General features: G+C 51.7%; 1 protein-coding gene across 1 annotated transcript in view; it reads right to left on the bottom strand.

The window, feature by feature from the left end:
* Nucleotides 1-13,659, bottom strand: part of NCF2 (neutrophil cytosolic factor 2) — a 30,293-nt gene extending 16,634 nt beyond the window's left edge. The window contains exons 1-3 of the mRNA XM_032862662.1: nucleotides 13,282-13,659; nucleotides 11,475-11,557; nucleotides 4,261-4,369 (exon numbers count right to left, since the gene is read on the bottom strand). Of these exons, the coding sequence (XP_032718553.1) occupies nucleotides 4,261-4,369; nucleotides 11,475-11,557; nucleotides 13,282-13,455 (366 nt within the window). The 5' untranslated portion in view covers nucleotides 13,456-13,659. The remainder of the gene's footprint in view (nucleotides 1-4,260; nucleotides 4,370-11,474; nucleotides 11,558-13,281) is intronic.
* Between the last annotated feature and the right edge of the window lie 1,813 nt (nucleotides 13,660-15,472).

Here is a 15,472-nt window from a genome sequence, read left to right as displayed (position 1 = left end):
CCCTCCCTTCCTCAGCTTTCCCAGGGATATCTCCAATATAACACCATCAATCATGCTACCAGGTTATGTCCGGCACAAGGACGGTGTTAAGAAAGCGTCACATGGTGCATAAATCCAACACCAAGTGCGTTATTCTTTCAACAACCAAACAGATCAGGAGGGGACAAAAACTCTTGTGTTGGTGCCACCGAGCCCAGGCCAGAAGACTGGACAGGTGAAGGGTGGGGACAGAGAGGGCTCCAGACGTATCATCCTGCACCAGCAGCTGCAGAGCCCTGCCTGGGGCATGGTAACGAGTAACAGGACTGTGGTATGGTTTCAGGGGTAGGAGGAAACCCTGCGGGCAGAAGGGCAGTGAAGCCAGAAAGAGACTCGGCACAAACCCAGACCAGCGCTTCCCCGGGGACACGCAGGAACAGCACGTTCTCGGAGAATCATGATTTCCCAGGTCTCGGGTTGGGTGGTAGGATCACAAGCGTCCGATCTATCACTACGCCTTACAACTTACACAGAGAATCCAATAATCTTTTGGATGCATCGGCAAGATAAAAAACGACTAAGTGGAGTGAGAAGATTCTCGAGCAAAGATGGGAAGCAACAGAGAGAGGAAGAGGATCAGGAGGACAGCTAACAAAGAGGGCTGACTTTCCTTCTTTCTCACGAGAGTGCAGCGGAGTCCCCCAGCGCCCCAGCACCCTGAGCGGACCATGAGCTGGACAGCCAGGACCTGCTGCGAGGTTTTCTCAGGTGTAACCAGGAGTCACAGCCTGCTGCCCCGGATCGGTGGGGCTGGTTCTCTGGAGCCTCAGAGAAGAGATAGAGTTGGTCAACTGAGGCCTAGTGGGGAAGGGAGTGGTTGGCCTTCTCTCCCCCATGGAGGCCTTGCAGGGGACAGGTGAAGGCACAGGGACCCCAGGGCTGTGTCTAATAGGTGGCCTCGGCTTCACTCTCAAATTGTGGCAGTCACATTGCCTGCCTCCAGATTGTTCTGAGAAATAAATGAAATAATTCGTATCAAGCACCTAGTTGGGGTTGCTGGCACAGGGTGCATTTTCAACATGTATTTACTACTACCATGACTGTTGTTTGCTGTACCGTGTTGGGCCTTGGTGGGCGGCTGAGCAGAGAAGGGCTTTTGTCCCACTAGTGTCGCCTGTGTGGTTTTGGGGAAGACGACAGGGCTGAGTTTTGCAGACTGATGCCATCTGGGGACACCTGCTGTTTATAATCAAAAAGCTAAAATTATGAAGGACGGTGCTCTCCTGGAAATCAGTGCTGCCTTTGGAGGCGGTGTTGCTGCCGTTCTCCTTGTCATCCTCATCCTTGTCCTCACCGAGGCTGCCCACGGACCACCGAATACAGGTCACTTTATCTGCCTGATCTCTAACCCCACCAGGAGAGCAGAGGCGTCGCTTCTGTGCTTGCATAGTGTTTCCACTGCAATTCTCTTGTCCTGACCTTACGACCTCACATTACATGTGACCGCGAGCTTCTGGGAGCTGCCACCTTGTCTGTGGAGCTGCCTGGCATTATAAAATCCATGGGGTGGGGCACCTGGGTGGCTCAATGGGTTGAGCCTCTGCCTTCAGCTCAGGTCATGATCTCAGGGTCCTGGGATCGAGTCCTGCATCGGGCTCTCTGCTTGGTGGGGAGACTGCTTCCTCCTCTCTCTCTCTCTGCTTGCCTCTCTGCCTACCTGTGATCTCTGTCTGTCAAATAAATAAAATCTTTAAAAAAAATAAAATAAAATCCAAGGGGTTATTAATGAGGTGTGTATGAGGTAAGCACTCAGCCCTTCTTTACAGATGGTGAGAAGCCTGAGGCTCAAAACTGACACATCACTCACCTAGGATCACACAACTGCTAAGTGTTTGCCCAGGATTAGATCTCCATCTGCCTGATTCCAAAGTCTTTGCTGTTGTGGTAGCCAGCTTCCAAGATGACTCCCAAGGATTCTCACTTCTTGGTCCTCACCCTCCTGTTCCCTCCCACATCCAATGGAGCTGACGTGGACAGCCAATAGGATATTATGGAGATGAGGGTGTGTGACATTTGAGGCTGAGTTAAAAGAGACTTTGGTCTTCGATATTACTTTCTCTTGGATCATTACGCTCTCTGGGGAAGCCAGCTGCCATGTCCTGACAAGACTCAGACAGTGTTATGGAGAACTTCAGGTGGCAAAGAATGGAGGCCTCCTGCCAGCAAGTAACACCACCTTGCCAGACCCGTAAATCATCGTAGAAGGAGACCCTCCCCCGGCCCCAGTCAAGCTTTCAGAGGACGGCAGCCCTGGTCAACATCTTGACGGCCAGCCCTTGAGAGCCTGTGAGCCAGAAGCCCCCAGCTAAGCCACTTTTGGATTTCTGACCCAGGAAAATGTGAGATATAAATGGTATTATTTTAAGCGACTGCATTTTAGAGTAATCTGGTATTCAACAACGGATAACTGATGCACTTCTCCTCTGTTGTGATAGTCTGCCACCTACATCAACAATTTGGTTCAGGGCCCCAGCCAGACAAAAAGAACAGTTTATCAAGGCAAGTACCGACATGTGGTAGGACTACATTTTCACGGAGTGAGTTAGTGGCTGGTGCTAGGTGGTGGCACCGAGAGCAAGCCCAGAACTAGAGGTCTGCATTCCCTTCCCAGGCTATTTCTGGGCCTCAGTGAGCTGTCGTCCTCTGTGGGCATGTTTGGCTGGTGTGGCCCAGCCTGGCCATGAGCACAGGAAGGAGAACTCAGGTCCTTAAACATTCCTATTGGGTTCTCTGCTCCCTTCTCTTAAGACCTCCCACAACAGGCTTTTGTGACTCCATGACTGGAAAAGCCTAAAGGTCTTCAAAAAGGATGGTGTGATTTCTCAGAAACGAGGGTCAGACCCTGGTGAGAAGAGAGGGGTGGCATTATATGTACAAAAATGACTGAGGGTCTCATGGGGAGACCATGGAAACTCCAGCTTCACCTGCAGAAAGGACTGTAAAACCAGTATTTCCCGACCTCAGGTCGGTTCAACTTGAACACCAGGGGAGCATTTCTCCCATGGGATTCTGCTTGGATGCCCCCATTTTATGATCCCTTTTCTATAGCTAATCGGTCCCCCAACCCTTTAGTCTGTATAAGTGGTTCTCACTGCAGGGGTGGGGGTGACTGGCAATGTCTGGAGATATTTTAGGTTGTCATGTGGAGGGGTAGGGGAGGGGCTAGAGGCATCTGATGGGTGCACAGAACAGTCCCCTATAATAAAAATTTATCTGGTCCAGCAAATCAGTAGTGGTGGCACGGTCGAGAAACCTCTCTCTAGAAGGTTGGCCAAATGCCAATCAATCCCCTGAAATTCCCAAGGCCTCATTTCTCTGGCCGGTGAGAAGTGAAGTGAGTGGCAAGCCCGCCACTGCCGGGCTGGATGGGGGCACTTGTCCCTAGGGGCCTGGGCAGCTGTGGACTCTATTATTAGCCCTGAGCGACCCTGGGAATGCTTGGCTTTCTCTTGCCTGAGAAACTAAAGCAAGGGGATTTTTTTTTATCAGTGATTCTTCTAAATAAAGATCTATGATATTTGCAGGCCTTTTCGTTTTTCAAGCTAGTGGTGTATATTTGGAATTTAGGAGGGGGGATGGGGGGGTTGGTTGGAAAAAGCACACGAGCCTGTGAAGTCAGAGCTGGTCATGTCTCTCCCTTTTGGTAATAGAGAAAGTCAGTTATCCTTCTATGGAAACCTTCCCTAAATGTGTGCTTTGATTTGTTCTGTGAGCTGGGGAGGACAGATTTGTGCCAAATTATCCTTGCTCTTTCTCTGGGGATCAACCAAGCACACAAAGCCAGAGCCATGAATAGCAAAGAGCGTGGTCTGGAACTCAGGAGCTCAGGAGGGTTATGGCATGGATAGTGAACCCATGATTTTGGATGTGTTGGTATAATGCTGAGCAAAGAACTTGTCAGCTGGAATTATGCAAATTGTTATGAATACTTTCACAGGCCAGCACAGGGGGGCCCCCTCCCTTCAGAGAACCCAGCAAGCTCCTTTCCGTAGGGTCCTTTGAGCCTTACGTTAATATATTGCATGCCCTCAGTAACTGGAGACTCCGGGGTGAGCCTGTAGTTATTGATCTGAGTCTTTTCTTAAGGGGAACTCTGAGTCCTGAGGCCCAGAAGCCTTCCCCAAGCTCCCAGAGGTTTCAGCAGATCGCTGGGTATCCGAACTGTCAGCTGTCCCCTCAGCCTTTGTGTGCTCCTGCCCGGGCTGGGCCCTTCCTCCTTACCTCACAGGCAAACAGCTTGAACTGGAGCCCCAGGATCTTGTAGTCTATCAGCTGGTTCCCTCGAAGCTGAGTCAAGGACTCTTTAAGGTCTTTAATAGCTGCGTCATATCTGCAGGACAGAGGGAGATGAGACCACGGCCCAGGGCAGAGAGGGGCAAATGCGGGATAGAACATGCACTGGCTTCCTTTCCCTGGCCTGTCTCACTGGGACAAGAAGCCTTTCCAATCCCTTTTGGCCTGCTTTAGCTCTTTGCCAAGGCTGAGCCCCAGTATTCCACAGTACTCCCTGTGAGTGGCACTCCGGGGCAGTGTGCATCCCAGCACCCCTGGGGATCCCCCCAGATTCAGGCCATCATGGGTACTTTCTTCTCTGGGGACAGGATCCAACTCCTACCTTTCTGACTTCACTTCCCAGCAGAACCCTCATCCTCTCCCAGCAGCGCCAGCACCTGCCGGTCCCAAGGCCCCATGCAGCGATCTGGAGCCCTGCTCACTCCTCATAACCCCCCCTCCCGCTCCATTCCCCCACTCCCACCCCTCAACTCCAGACCAGGCTAGCCTGACCTGGCTCGGCTGGGAGACTCCTTCCAGAGCCAACGACATCGCCCTCCTTCCCAGAGCCTTCTCCTCCCAATTCTTTTGAGTCCAACTCAGCTCTTGGTTTCATGGCTTTCTTAGCCTCCTCCCTCTCCACACACTTTGGAAAACAGAAGAAAGAAACCACCAATTAAGCCAGATGGCGTTTCTAACACTGCTCTTGGCACTGGCCGTTTGCTTTGTTGGACTGCTATTGCGCTGGCTGGCTCAAAGTGTACATACAGGGCTGTTGTCGTTGGCATTCTGACAGACAGTGGGGCTGACCACATCAATAATGCCCACCGGGATGTGGGCAGGACCTGGACTAGGTCTCCCAGGCCTGCCCTTGACCTCCGCAGAGGCTCTGGGAAGAGGGAGCTGCAATCAGACTGCAGAGGGTGGGAGACGTGAAAATCAAGCTGCCCCCACCTCCTCAGCTCACTGGCCCTGCAGGAACAAAGGTCACTGCCCGGTCATGGTTCCACCTGGACAACGGAAACAAAGGTGCCTAGAATTCAGACACGGGCTGGTGATGTGTGCCTGCACCCTAGTATGGGCGCTGAGAGAAGGGGACCAGATCCACCAGCTCTGCTCTTATCCAGGAGACCCTGGCAGAGCACTTTCCTGGCCTCAGGTTCCATGTCCGTAACATGAGTGTATCCCGTGCAAGGAGTGTATTGCATTCGAGGAGCCTGTAATAGGAGGCCATCGCTAGTATGTGGTCCCAGATCCAAAACCCCTTGGACCTGGGTCCTAGCTTTGCCACATTCAATCTGGTGACAGAGAGGAAGTTACTGAATTTGTCTGAGTCTGTTTCCTCATCTTTATAGTTAGAGAGTAAATGGTCACACGTGCCTCCCAGGGCTGTAGGAACAAAGATGAAGCACCCAGGAGCTCAGGACCTGGACAGTTTGTCCCCAGGGGCCTGGGCAGCCATAGACTTTTTTTTTTTTTAAAGATTTAATTAATTTATTTATTTGACAGAGAGATCACAAGTAGGCAGAGAGGCAGGCAGAGAGAGAAGGGGAAGCAGGCTTCCCGCTGAGCAGAGAGCCCGATGCAGGGCTCGATCTCAGGGCCCTGAGATCGTGACCTGAGCTGAAGACAGAGGCTGTAACCCACTGAGCCACCCAGGCACCCCATGTAGACTCTATTATTAGCCCTGAGCAACCCTGGGAATGCTTAGCACACACAGTAATTTACTTTTATTATTACTATTAGTTATTATTATTAGTTATTATTATTGCATAGCTCTAAAATTCTGGCAATGACATTCATATGCCAATCATTTATTACGTGCATAACACTCTACAGTGAATTAGGTGTCATCTGGAGATAAACTCCACCGTCTCAGCCGGTGGAAGCATGATCTCAAAGGGCCGACCCAACCATCCTAAGGAACGTGTGCCCAGGGCAGCTGGGGCAGAAGCTACCTATGCTGTCACTGTTGCTTCGGGGTCACTCACACCGCAGCCGTGGCTTTAGCAGTGGTGAAAGAAGACAGGCGGGATCTGAAGCAGGAGAGTGGCTTTCTCTAACACAGCCTTGTTGTTTATATAGATGATTGTCAAACGTGCTGAGAGCCTGCAGGACACTCCTTAAGGAGCAAGAAACACCTCAGGTCATTGACCTGTTCTTACAGACATTGCCAAGAAGGGGGAGAGACTAGGCATCCCTGTTGCTCCTTTCTAAGCTGGGAGATTGGGTGACTGGCTCTGGGGACAGAGCCCAGGAGGAGGGGCGGGTGGAAACGCAGGTGTCCCGTCGTCAGGCAGATGCAGTTTCCACCGGGTTCCACAGCCTGCCTGGGAGGCAGCTGAAGGACCTCAGAGGCACGCCTGGAGTGTGGTCGGCATTCACCCTCTCACGTGACCTCCCCCCGGCCAGCTGCTGAGCAGGTAAATTGTAGCTGTGAAGTTACGTTGACTACCTGGTAAGGAGGGAGCCCAACGAAGTCCTCAGAATTCTCCCTCCCATCAGGTTCTAAAGACCTGCACCCGCTGGGAGGGGTAGAGAAAGAGCTGGGGAATTATTCAGAGTGCTCACTTTGTGTTAAGAAATGGGGGTGGGGGCCCCCTGCTAAATGTCGGATTTAAAGCATTGTCCTGACCGCCTGCTGCCCCCCTTGTTGACCTGGAGCTGCATGGGCTTTGACACTCAGCTCTGCTCCCCATTGTACAGGCTAATTGCATAAGCTCAGTGTGAGACTCCCAAGTCTCATTCAGCCAGCCCCCACCACCCTCCAGCCATTCGGAACCCACAGCGTTTCCTAGGAGGCCAGGATGCTGGCATCCTCCTGCCAGGTTCTGCGGGGCGGGGGTGGGAGTACTTTCTTCCCATGCTGTCCCTACCAACGATGCTCCCCCCGCCCCCGGCCCCTTGGCTGCCCTGGACCCAGAGCCCCCATTCCTCCAGGTAGGGGCTCACCAGCGCACCAGCAACCTCTAGGGGCTTTCCACCAGCTCTGAGCCCAAGAGGGTATATACTCCCCATCTTGGCAGTCCTCCCTGTAGAGGTGACTGTTCCCACCCTTCCAGGGCCCCTGCAGTCCAGAATCCTGCCCCTCACGCACCTGTGTCCAGGACACTGGAGAGTTCTAGCGAGCTGGAGGACATCAAAATGTCAGACCCCTCCAAGGCGGAGCTTGGGCTCAGACCCTTTCCCATTGCAAAGACACCAGGGAGAGGCTCTGCTGTGTTGCCTCTGTGGGCCAGCTCCGTCTACAGGGTTTGCTGTTCCTAACCTGGCCCTGAGATTCCTAAGGCCCAGAATTGGAACCGCCACCACGTAGAGCTCCTTTCCCCTTTCAAAGGGCAAGGCTGGGTCAGACAGGTGAGGGTCTGTCATAGTCGGCACCCAGGCCCCACCTGCTTCTCAGAAATGTACCCAAATTTTGTCCTGTGGAACTTCGAAATGACAGAAGAGCAGCACAGCAACACGAGAAGGGCAGGGGGTGGGGTGGGATCTGAGAGGAAAAGTGCGCATCCCATCGTCACCCTAAACAACCCCCACTGCAATCTAGAGGGATCCCTAGCCCCCTCATTAGGAAGTAATGTTCCTATGTCCCTAGGGCACTTATTTCAAAATTCTCTCTCATAGCACTTGCCCCCTTCCACCTTGCACGATAGTTCCTAGCGTTTGTGACCTGTTTCCCCCTTTTAATTTGAAGGTTCCTTAAACTGAAAGTTCCTTTAAGGAAACCTCTTTAAGCAACCTTTTGCTTGTTTTTGTTTAATTAGTTCAATAAGTATTTATTAATTACTGGATTAGACACAGAAATATGAGTGAATAAGTAAAGATTTCTTCTCTCAAGAAAGAGAGTCGTCAAAGAGACAAATACACAAGCCAACGCCTGTCACAGAGTGGGAAGATACTATTTTTTTGTTTTGTTTTGTTTTTTGGACAGATACTATTTTAGAAGGCGCAGAAGAGAGTGGTAGCCACGCCAGGGCAAAGTGGTGGAGGACAAGTGGGCGTGAAGGCAGCTGCTGGACCACGTAGGAGCAGCCCAGGGAACTTTATCCTGTAGGACTGGGATCCACTGGAAGTTCTTAAGCGGATCACATTTGTTTTTTTAAAGATTTTTTTTTTTTTTAATTTGACAGAGACATAGAGAGTCCAAGTAGACAGAGAGGCAGGCAGAAGGAGAGGGAAAGGCTCCGTCTCCAAGCAGGGAGCCCGATTCGGGGCTCGATCCCAGGACCATGGGATCATGACCTGAACTGAAAGTAGCCACTCAACCAACTGAGCCACCCAGGTGCCCCACATTTGTTTTTTTTGTTTGTTTGTTTTTGTTTTTGTTTTTGTTTTTTAAGAGGATCGCTCTGGAATAAGACTGGGGGTTGGAAAAGCAGTTTGGAAGTGGTTTCAGTCGTTCTGGTGAAAATGAGGGTCTAAACCAGGGTAGTGCTGGTGGAGAAAAATGGGTGGATTGAAGAACTTGAGAGGTCAACTTGACAAAGTTTGGAAAAGAGACATTCTGAGTTGATCCCAGGGAGAGATTTAGCAGCTGGCTGACTACAGGTGGGGGTCAATGCTATGGGAGAGGGTGAGATCCCTTAGGGTTCACGTATGGATTTTTAGGGGACACTGAACCCCCTGATATTGTACATAGAAGGATGTGTGTGCTCTTCTGGAAAGTCAGGCTATACATTTTGCATTAAACAACCACCTCTGGGGTGCCTGGGTGGCTCAACTGGTGAAGTGTCCAACTCCTCTCTCTCTCTCTCTTTTTTAAAGATTTATTTATTTATTTATTTGACACACAGAGAGAAAGATCACAAGTAGGCAGAGACAGGCAGAGAGAGGGGGAAGCAGGCTCCCTGCTGAGCAGAGAGCCCGATGTGGGGCTCCATCCCAGGACCCTGAGATCATGACCTGAGCTGAAGGCAGAGGCTTAACCCACTGAGCCACCCAGGCGCCCCCCAACTCTTCTCTTGATTTTGGCTCAGGGCATGATCCTAGGGTCCTGGGATTGAGCCCTGAGTTAAGCTCTGCACTCAGTGGGGAGTCTGCTTGAGATCCTCTCTCCCTTTGCCCTCCCCTGTGCTCTTGCACGTGTGCTCACTCTCTCTAAAATAAACAAGTATGAAAAAAAAAAGCCCCCCAAAACCCAACCACTGCTGTTGGGATAAAAGGGGAAAAGGTCAAGAGCAGAGCCTGGGAGGTGGGGACACCAATGGGAACAGATGAACAAAAGAAAAGGAGGTAGTTCAGAGTCTAGAATAGTGCCTCATTTACATTATTTCCTCAGTAGACAGTTGCTGAATTGAAGATGAACCTCGGTAGATTTTTCTCTCAGATTTAGCTATTATCAACCACAGACTAACTGAATCCTCGGTCTCATTCCTAGATCTAAGATCCGTCTGCTTCGCTTAAAATCTGAACCTTGCAGGATCTGGGGCTTGTGGGCATTTTTGTGTAAAAATTTCTTCTGGGAGCCCTCCCTCTTTGTCAGTTCTCTCCCCTCATTACAGGCTGTTAGAAGTAATTAAAGGATGGCCTTAGAGTTTGTCTTTTGAGATTTAAGATCAGCTGGAGGGTTGGTGCTCTGGCCTCCCTGGGAATTCCATCCATCTGGAGAATATAAGGATGAGGGAAGGGGGACGGGGAAGAATAATGCTAAGAAGGGAGACAGAGGCAGGACGCCACCAAAAGGTAAATGCTTGTACATAGCTTCCCTCGATCCCCAGCTTTCTCTCCCCAGACAGCCTCTGTGTTTGTGGGTTTCCTGTGGGAAGACTTCCCTCCTGCCCTTCCCCCTTCAGGTGGCCACATCTACATCTTGCAAGTCCTCTGAGCTTCTTGTGGTTGCCCCTAGCAACAGCTGAGCACAGCAGCTTTCCAGACTTTCTGACTAGACCCTGGGATCCAAGCCTTTCAAGATTGCCCGGGACGAGAGTCCTGTCCCTCCCCAATCCCCGGATGTTCTCTGCCATCTCCCCTCCATCCCATCAAGCCCCACCTCACCTGCTGCTCCTGCACGCACGTGCTCTCTCTCTCTCACACACATACACACACACACACACACACACACACACACACACACACACACACACCAGGCTACCACACCATGCCCCCACCACCATTTTCACTGTTTGAAAGTTCTTCCTTAGGCTGAGCCAAATTCTCCTTCCCCAGAACTTGTGCCCACTAACGGAACAATTCCTACAAAGGGAAGTTTGCCATCCCCTAACACATTTTAAGTGAATGCTTAGAATATTTTTCCTTTGTTATTTGTATGCCTCTTTTGGGGGTATTCTGGGGGCAAGTAGTGGGAATTGAGATCAACTTTCATTTTCTACTTCTTTGGTTTTTTACTAATAATTCCATGTTGACTGTAAACACACCAGAAAATACAGACAGGCTGACGGAGGACAATTGAAATCCCTATAATGTCACCACCCAGAAAGAACTGCTGGCAACGTTTTGGCCTATGGCCTTCCAGACCATTCTGTCAAACAGAAATGGGATACATGTTACATATACTGTTTAAAAAAAAAAAAATACATACTGTTTTGAAATCTGTGTTTTAAATTTAACATCTGCTATGAATTTTTTCCCATATTAATATAAATGCCACTTATTTATCTGTATTAGTATATCCTTATATATAGAATGTTAATAGGTTACATTCTCATTCTGGTAGCTACATGATATTTCACTGAATGGATTAAACCAGCCTTTTGAAAACACATCCTGTAGGAATGAAGGAAGGTCTCGATGTGGTTTCACGCAAACCCTCATTGTGTGACAGCTCACTGCCTCCTCATAGAAGACCATCATGGATGTTCCCTTGATGGTCAAAATACTACCAACCAGTGCCGCCCAAGCTATGACCCATCAGGGATGCTGGGGAGGGGTCACACCGGCTGGAGAGAAGGCCTGTGGCGGTTACATGAGGTCCCTGTATGCTATGAGTTTGCTGATTGCTAACTGGGTGGCAGGTCCCTCCCTCCTTCCCTGGGGAGGTCTTCTGCCTCATGCTGACCTATTACATAACCTGCCCAGAGACGGTCAGTCACACTTCCCAACAGAAGCTGGAAGGATACTTCACAAACACAAAGTCTAGCAGTGCCAAAACCATGTCCTGGCTTCTCTGCTAACTTCCCCAGCTTGCGTAACGCTGGACCACTTACTTCTCCATGTGGTAATAGAGCATCCCTCTTTGGAAGTAGGCCACCGCCAAGTGCTTGTCTCGGTTAATGCTTTTGGTGAAGGCCTGTGGAGAGAAGAAGGGTCCAGACGTGATCCAGGAGCCAGGCAGTGAGGAAGGAGAGATGAGCCCAGAGGGAGAGGCAAGAAAGGGTATGAGAAGGGTCGATGTCTTGAAGGTGACAAGAAACTTAGAGGTCAGGTGTTTCTATAAGATGGAGATGTTAATCTCTGCCTTTTGAGATTACTGACCGGATTAAAATAATAAAAGTAACGAAACAGGAGAACAATTAAACTATTATATACGGTATTATGTTGATTAAGTAAATAAATATCATGCTATTAAAATAACCAGAATGCATTAAAAAATGCTGGGATAAGGGCCTGACCCAGGGAATCAAAGAAAGGCACAGAGACTGAGCACCAGAAACAGAAGCACGGGAGGACAGATCTTGTGCGGGGGTGGGGGGGTGGGGGGTGGAGAAGGGGAATCTGGCAGGGGGCAAGCAGGCAGGTGATGGCTGTGTCCAGACTGGCTGTCATGCTTGGCCCATCTCTCTCCCCAACCGTGTGCACTCTGCCTCCAGTAGCCCCTGGAATCTGGGGTGCTATTCGCTCAGCTTCTGCAGGGAGTTGGGGAGTACAGACCTCTTCCCACCAGATGTGAGACCCTTGCCTGCTCCTGTCTGCCCACCCTGGGGCCTGATGTGGACTCTGTGCTTGGACTGTATTCCAAGTGGCTGCTCTCTTCTGTCTTTGCTCACTGGCTGGTCATGGCCACGGCCAGGATGGTTGTGGGAGGAACCGAGCCTCTAAAGACGCTGGGGAGTCAGTCACCTGTCCACACCCCCTTGCAAAGACTGGCAGTCAAGGGGGAAAATAAGAGCTAACATTTACATAGTGGTGTGAAGTTACACAGCATCTACTAGTTGGTGCCTCACTTCATCCTCAAAATGTCTGCCCCTCTCAGGAAGTCTTCATCACTTGCCAGAACCCCAGGTCCAGAAATAGGCAGAGGTGGGATTCGATCCTAGATCTTCCGCCCCCACACTCCAAACCCTCTCCGGCTTTCCCTGACCCACCCAAACAGTGATCACTGAGAGGGCTCAACCCCATAATGGGGAATATGACAGAGAAAAAGTAGTTGAGGAGACAATCCACAGCGTGCCCTCTGCAGACATCATTAATCAACCTGGTATGATTCGTGCCAGCCTCTCCTTAAAAAAGTGCCCCTTATAACTGATGAGAATTTTCACGTGACAGGACACCTATTTTTCTTAAGCGCCTCCCCCTTGCTCTCCAGGGCAGGCAAAGCTCACACATATGAAATTCCTGGAAAGCCCAAAGAGGGTTTTCTAATAGGTGTGCAGCAACAAGATGGGGATCCAGGAGCCAGCACGAGTTCGTAGAAGAAAGCATAACTACGGGAGTCTCCATAAAGGTGTGCAAGAACAATTCCAGAATGATCTGAAGTGAATAGATGGAGAAGAAAGGAGAGCGCAACCCACAGCCCTCGGTTCCCAGCCAGTCAGTGCCCAGCAGAACAACCTGGAGGGAAAGAGAAAGAAAGAAAGAAAGGAAAAAAAGAAAAGAAAAGAAAAGAAAAGAAAAAATGGGGGCTGGTCAGGCCACTCCCCAAGCCCATTCAATCCGGATCCCCTGGGGATGGGGCTTGGTCAGGTTTTATTCTTTGAAAGCTCCCGAGAGGTTTCTGAGGTGCAGCCTGGGAGGAGAACCACTAATGACAAAGGCACGAAGGAGGAGGCTCTCTGGAGAGGTGCCTCCACTCACCTTCTCCGCCTCAGGCATGTTTTCCAGGATGGTGTGCACGCACCCGATGTTGAAGCAAATCCTGGAGTGGGGGTCCTGGACGGCAGTGAAGGCATCCAGGGCTCCCTTCCAGTCTTTCTTGTCGGCTGCCAGTACCCCTTCATTCCAGAGGCTGATGCCCTCGGCCAGGGACATGGTCAGGCACAAGCCTGGGGCCCGGGAGGCTGCCAGGACCCAGAGAGAGGGTGAGCGGGGGTCCCCGCTCCAGGCTGGCACTTGCCAGGCGCAGCACTCCGAATGGGGTCCAACAAATTCTCAGTGTTGCAAAGGCTCAGGAAATGTCCCCACCTTTTGGCAACTGACGCACAACCCTACCATGAGAGAGAAAAGGAAAGAGCTAGAGAGGGCGGGCAGCCGGGGAGGGGCGGGGCGGAGTGTGGGGGAGAGGAAGTACATCAGATACTGCCTGCCATGGGTCACTTCCCCAAAATGCTTCTGCTCTGTCACCCAGCAGCCCTCTGCCTTCCACAGCCGCTTTGGGGCGGCTTTCGGTCAGGTCTCTGGCCCCAGGCTCAGGGCAACCTCGGTAGGTGGAAGCGCCTTCATGGGCCTCCACTTCCACACCTTCCTTAAATGAGGGCGTTGGAGGAGAGACTGGTTCTCTTCAGTCCTCCATGAATTCCTTGCTCACGTTCTCGTTACCTCATAGACTATCTGGATATAGGTGGTTTTTGTTTTGGTTTTTAATCTGCAGCTAAAATTGATAAGGGGGAAAACTGTAGTCTAAGGCGGCCGACCAAACCAGCGAGGGAATTGCAGTCCCCGTCTCAAAGCCCTTCCCGGCTCTTCTTCCCTGCCCTCTTTCCCGCGTGCACCAGAAGTACCATATGGAAATAGAAGGATATAAACTCCCCTCCCTGCTAGTGCTCGGGACTCAGATCTTTGGAGAACGGTCTCCTCTGAGCCCGCCGGTATTAAATAAACCTCCCATCCTCCCAGGTCTCCGAGACAGCTTGGCTCTTCTGTCGGGACCCACTCCACGTTCCCTAACACGTGGCTCCCTTCCCGGGAAACCCGACCACGCCGGCCCATTGTTGCCACCGGTTTGCGGCATCGGCGGGGCAGTGAGCGAGCGAGGTCGTAAAGGAGAAGGCGCGCGGCCTCATTTCCGGCAGTCTCCCTCCCGCCCGGTGGCCTCAGGCCGGCCACGCCCCGCTGTTACCGCAGGACTCAAAGGAGACCTGGCAGGTGACAACCTGGTCCCCACCTCGGATCCCGGTGAGGCCTGGGACCCCAGGACCCAGTCAGGCCCACCCGTCAGGGTGGAAGGGGAGACTGACCACCTCCCAGAGGCCCCTTAGAAGCCTCACAGGTCGGGTCTCCTGGGGTGCAGGGTCCCTCAGGTCAGGAATGCCCCGAAGGGGTTGGGGGGTCAGGAAGGAATTTCCGAAAGGAAGGGAAATCCGCAGATCAGGGCCTCCGGGAGTAGGGGGTAGGGTGGGGGAGGAACAGAAAGAACATGGGGAATGAATGCAGGAGTGAATGTGCTGTTTGCCCTGGCTTGTCGGGCGGACTGAGTCTGTGGCTGCACGGGGGGCACCCTTAGTGTCCCCAGAAGCCTACGTAGTCCGAGTGGGCCCTAACCTGTTTCCGTGGTGACCTCATAGGGTCTATGGGAGCCCTTCGGGCACCAGTCTGGGGTTTATACGGACTCATTTTGGCTAAGAGGCACCCAGGTGTCCTCCGGGAGGGCGGACAGGTGGGCGTCTGACTGGTCTCTGGAGGGACACCCACCCTTTGTCTTCAGCCAACGACACTGGGAGGGAACACACAGGGTGGACAAGAGAGCCCCTGGCCATCACGGGTAGAAGCTCTTCACAACCTACGGTCTTGGACTGTATGCTCGAAAATTTTGAGAAGGGATTCTCAGGAGACTAGGGGGTCAAAACGTCTCCTGGAAAACTAAGCCCATTTTGTGAACCGGAATGGGCCACCTTCGGGGTCGACTGGCCCTCCGGGGGTGCCCTGAGACCTACCCACTGTCCAGGTCATTTACACAATCATGGTCGGGACTCCCGGACACCCTGCCCAATTCCCGTATATCGATTCTTGGCTTCAGGTAGCCCAAACTCTGCCCCCTCGGGTCCGATTTTTGTGCTGATAGGAAGGACCAAAGTCGGATATTTCTAACGCAAGTAGATGAGCCCAAAGG

The sequence above is a fragment of the Lontra canadensis genome, unplaced genomic scaffold (genome assembly GCF_010015895.1).
Source record: "Lontra canadensis isolate GAN:19392208 unplaced genomic scaffold, GSC_riverotter_1.0 scaffold24, whole genome shotgun sequence".
Classification (NCBI taxonomy): Eukaryota; Metazoa; Chordata; class Mammalia; order Carnivora; family Mustelidae; genus Lontra; species Lontra canadensis.
The sequence above is the reverse complement of the archived record's forward strand: the minus strand, read 5'-3'. Positions and strand labels throughout refer to the sequence as shown.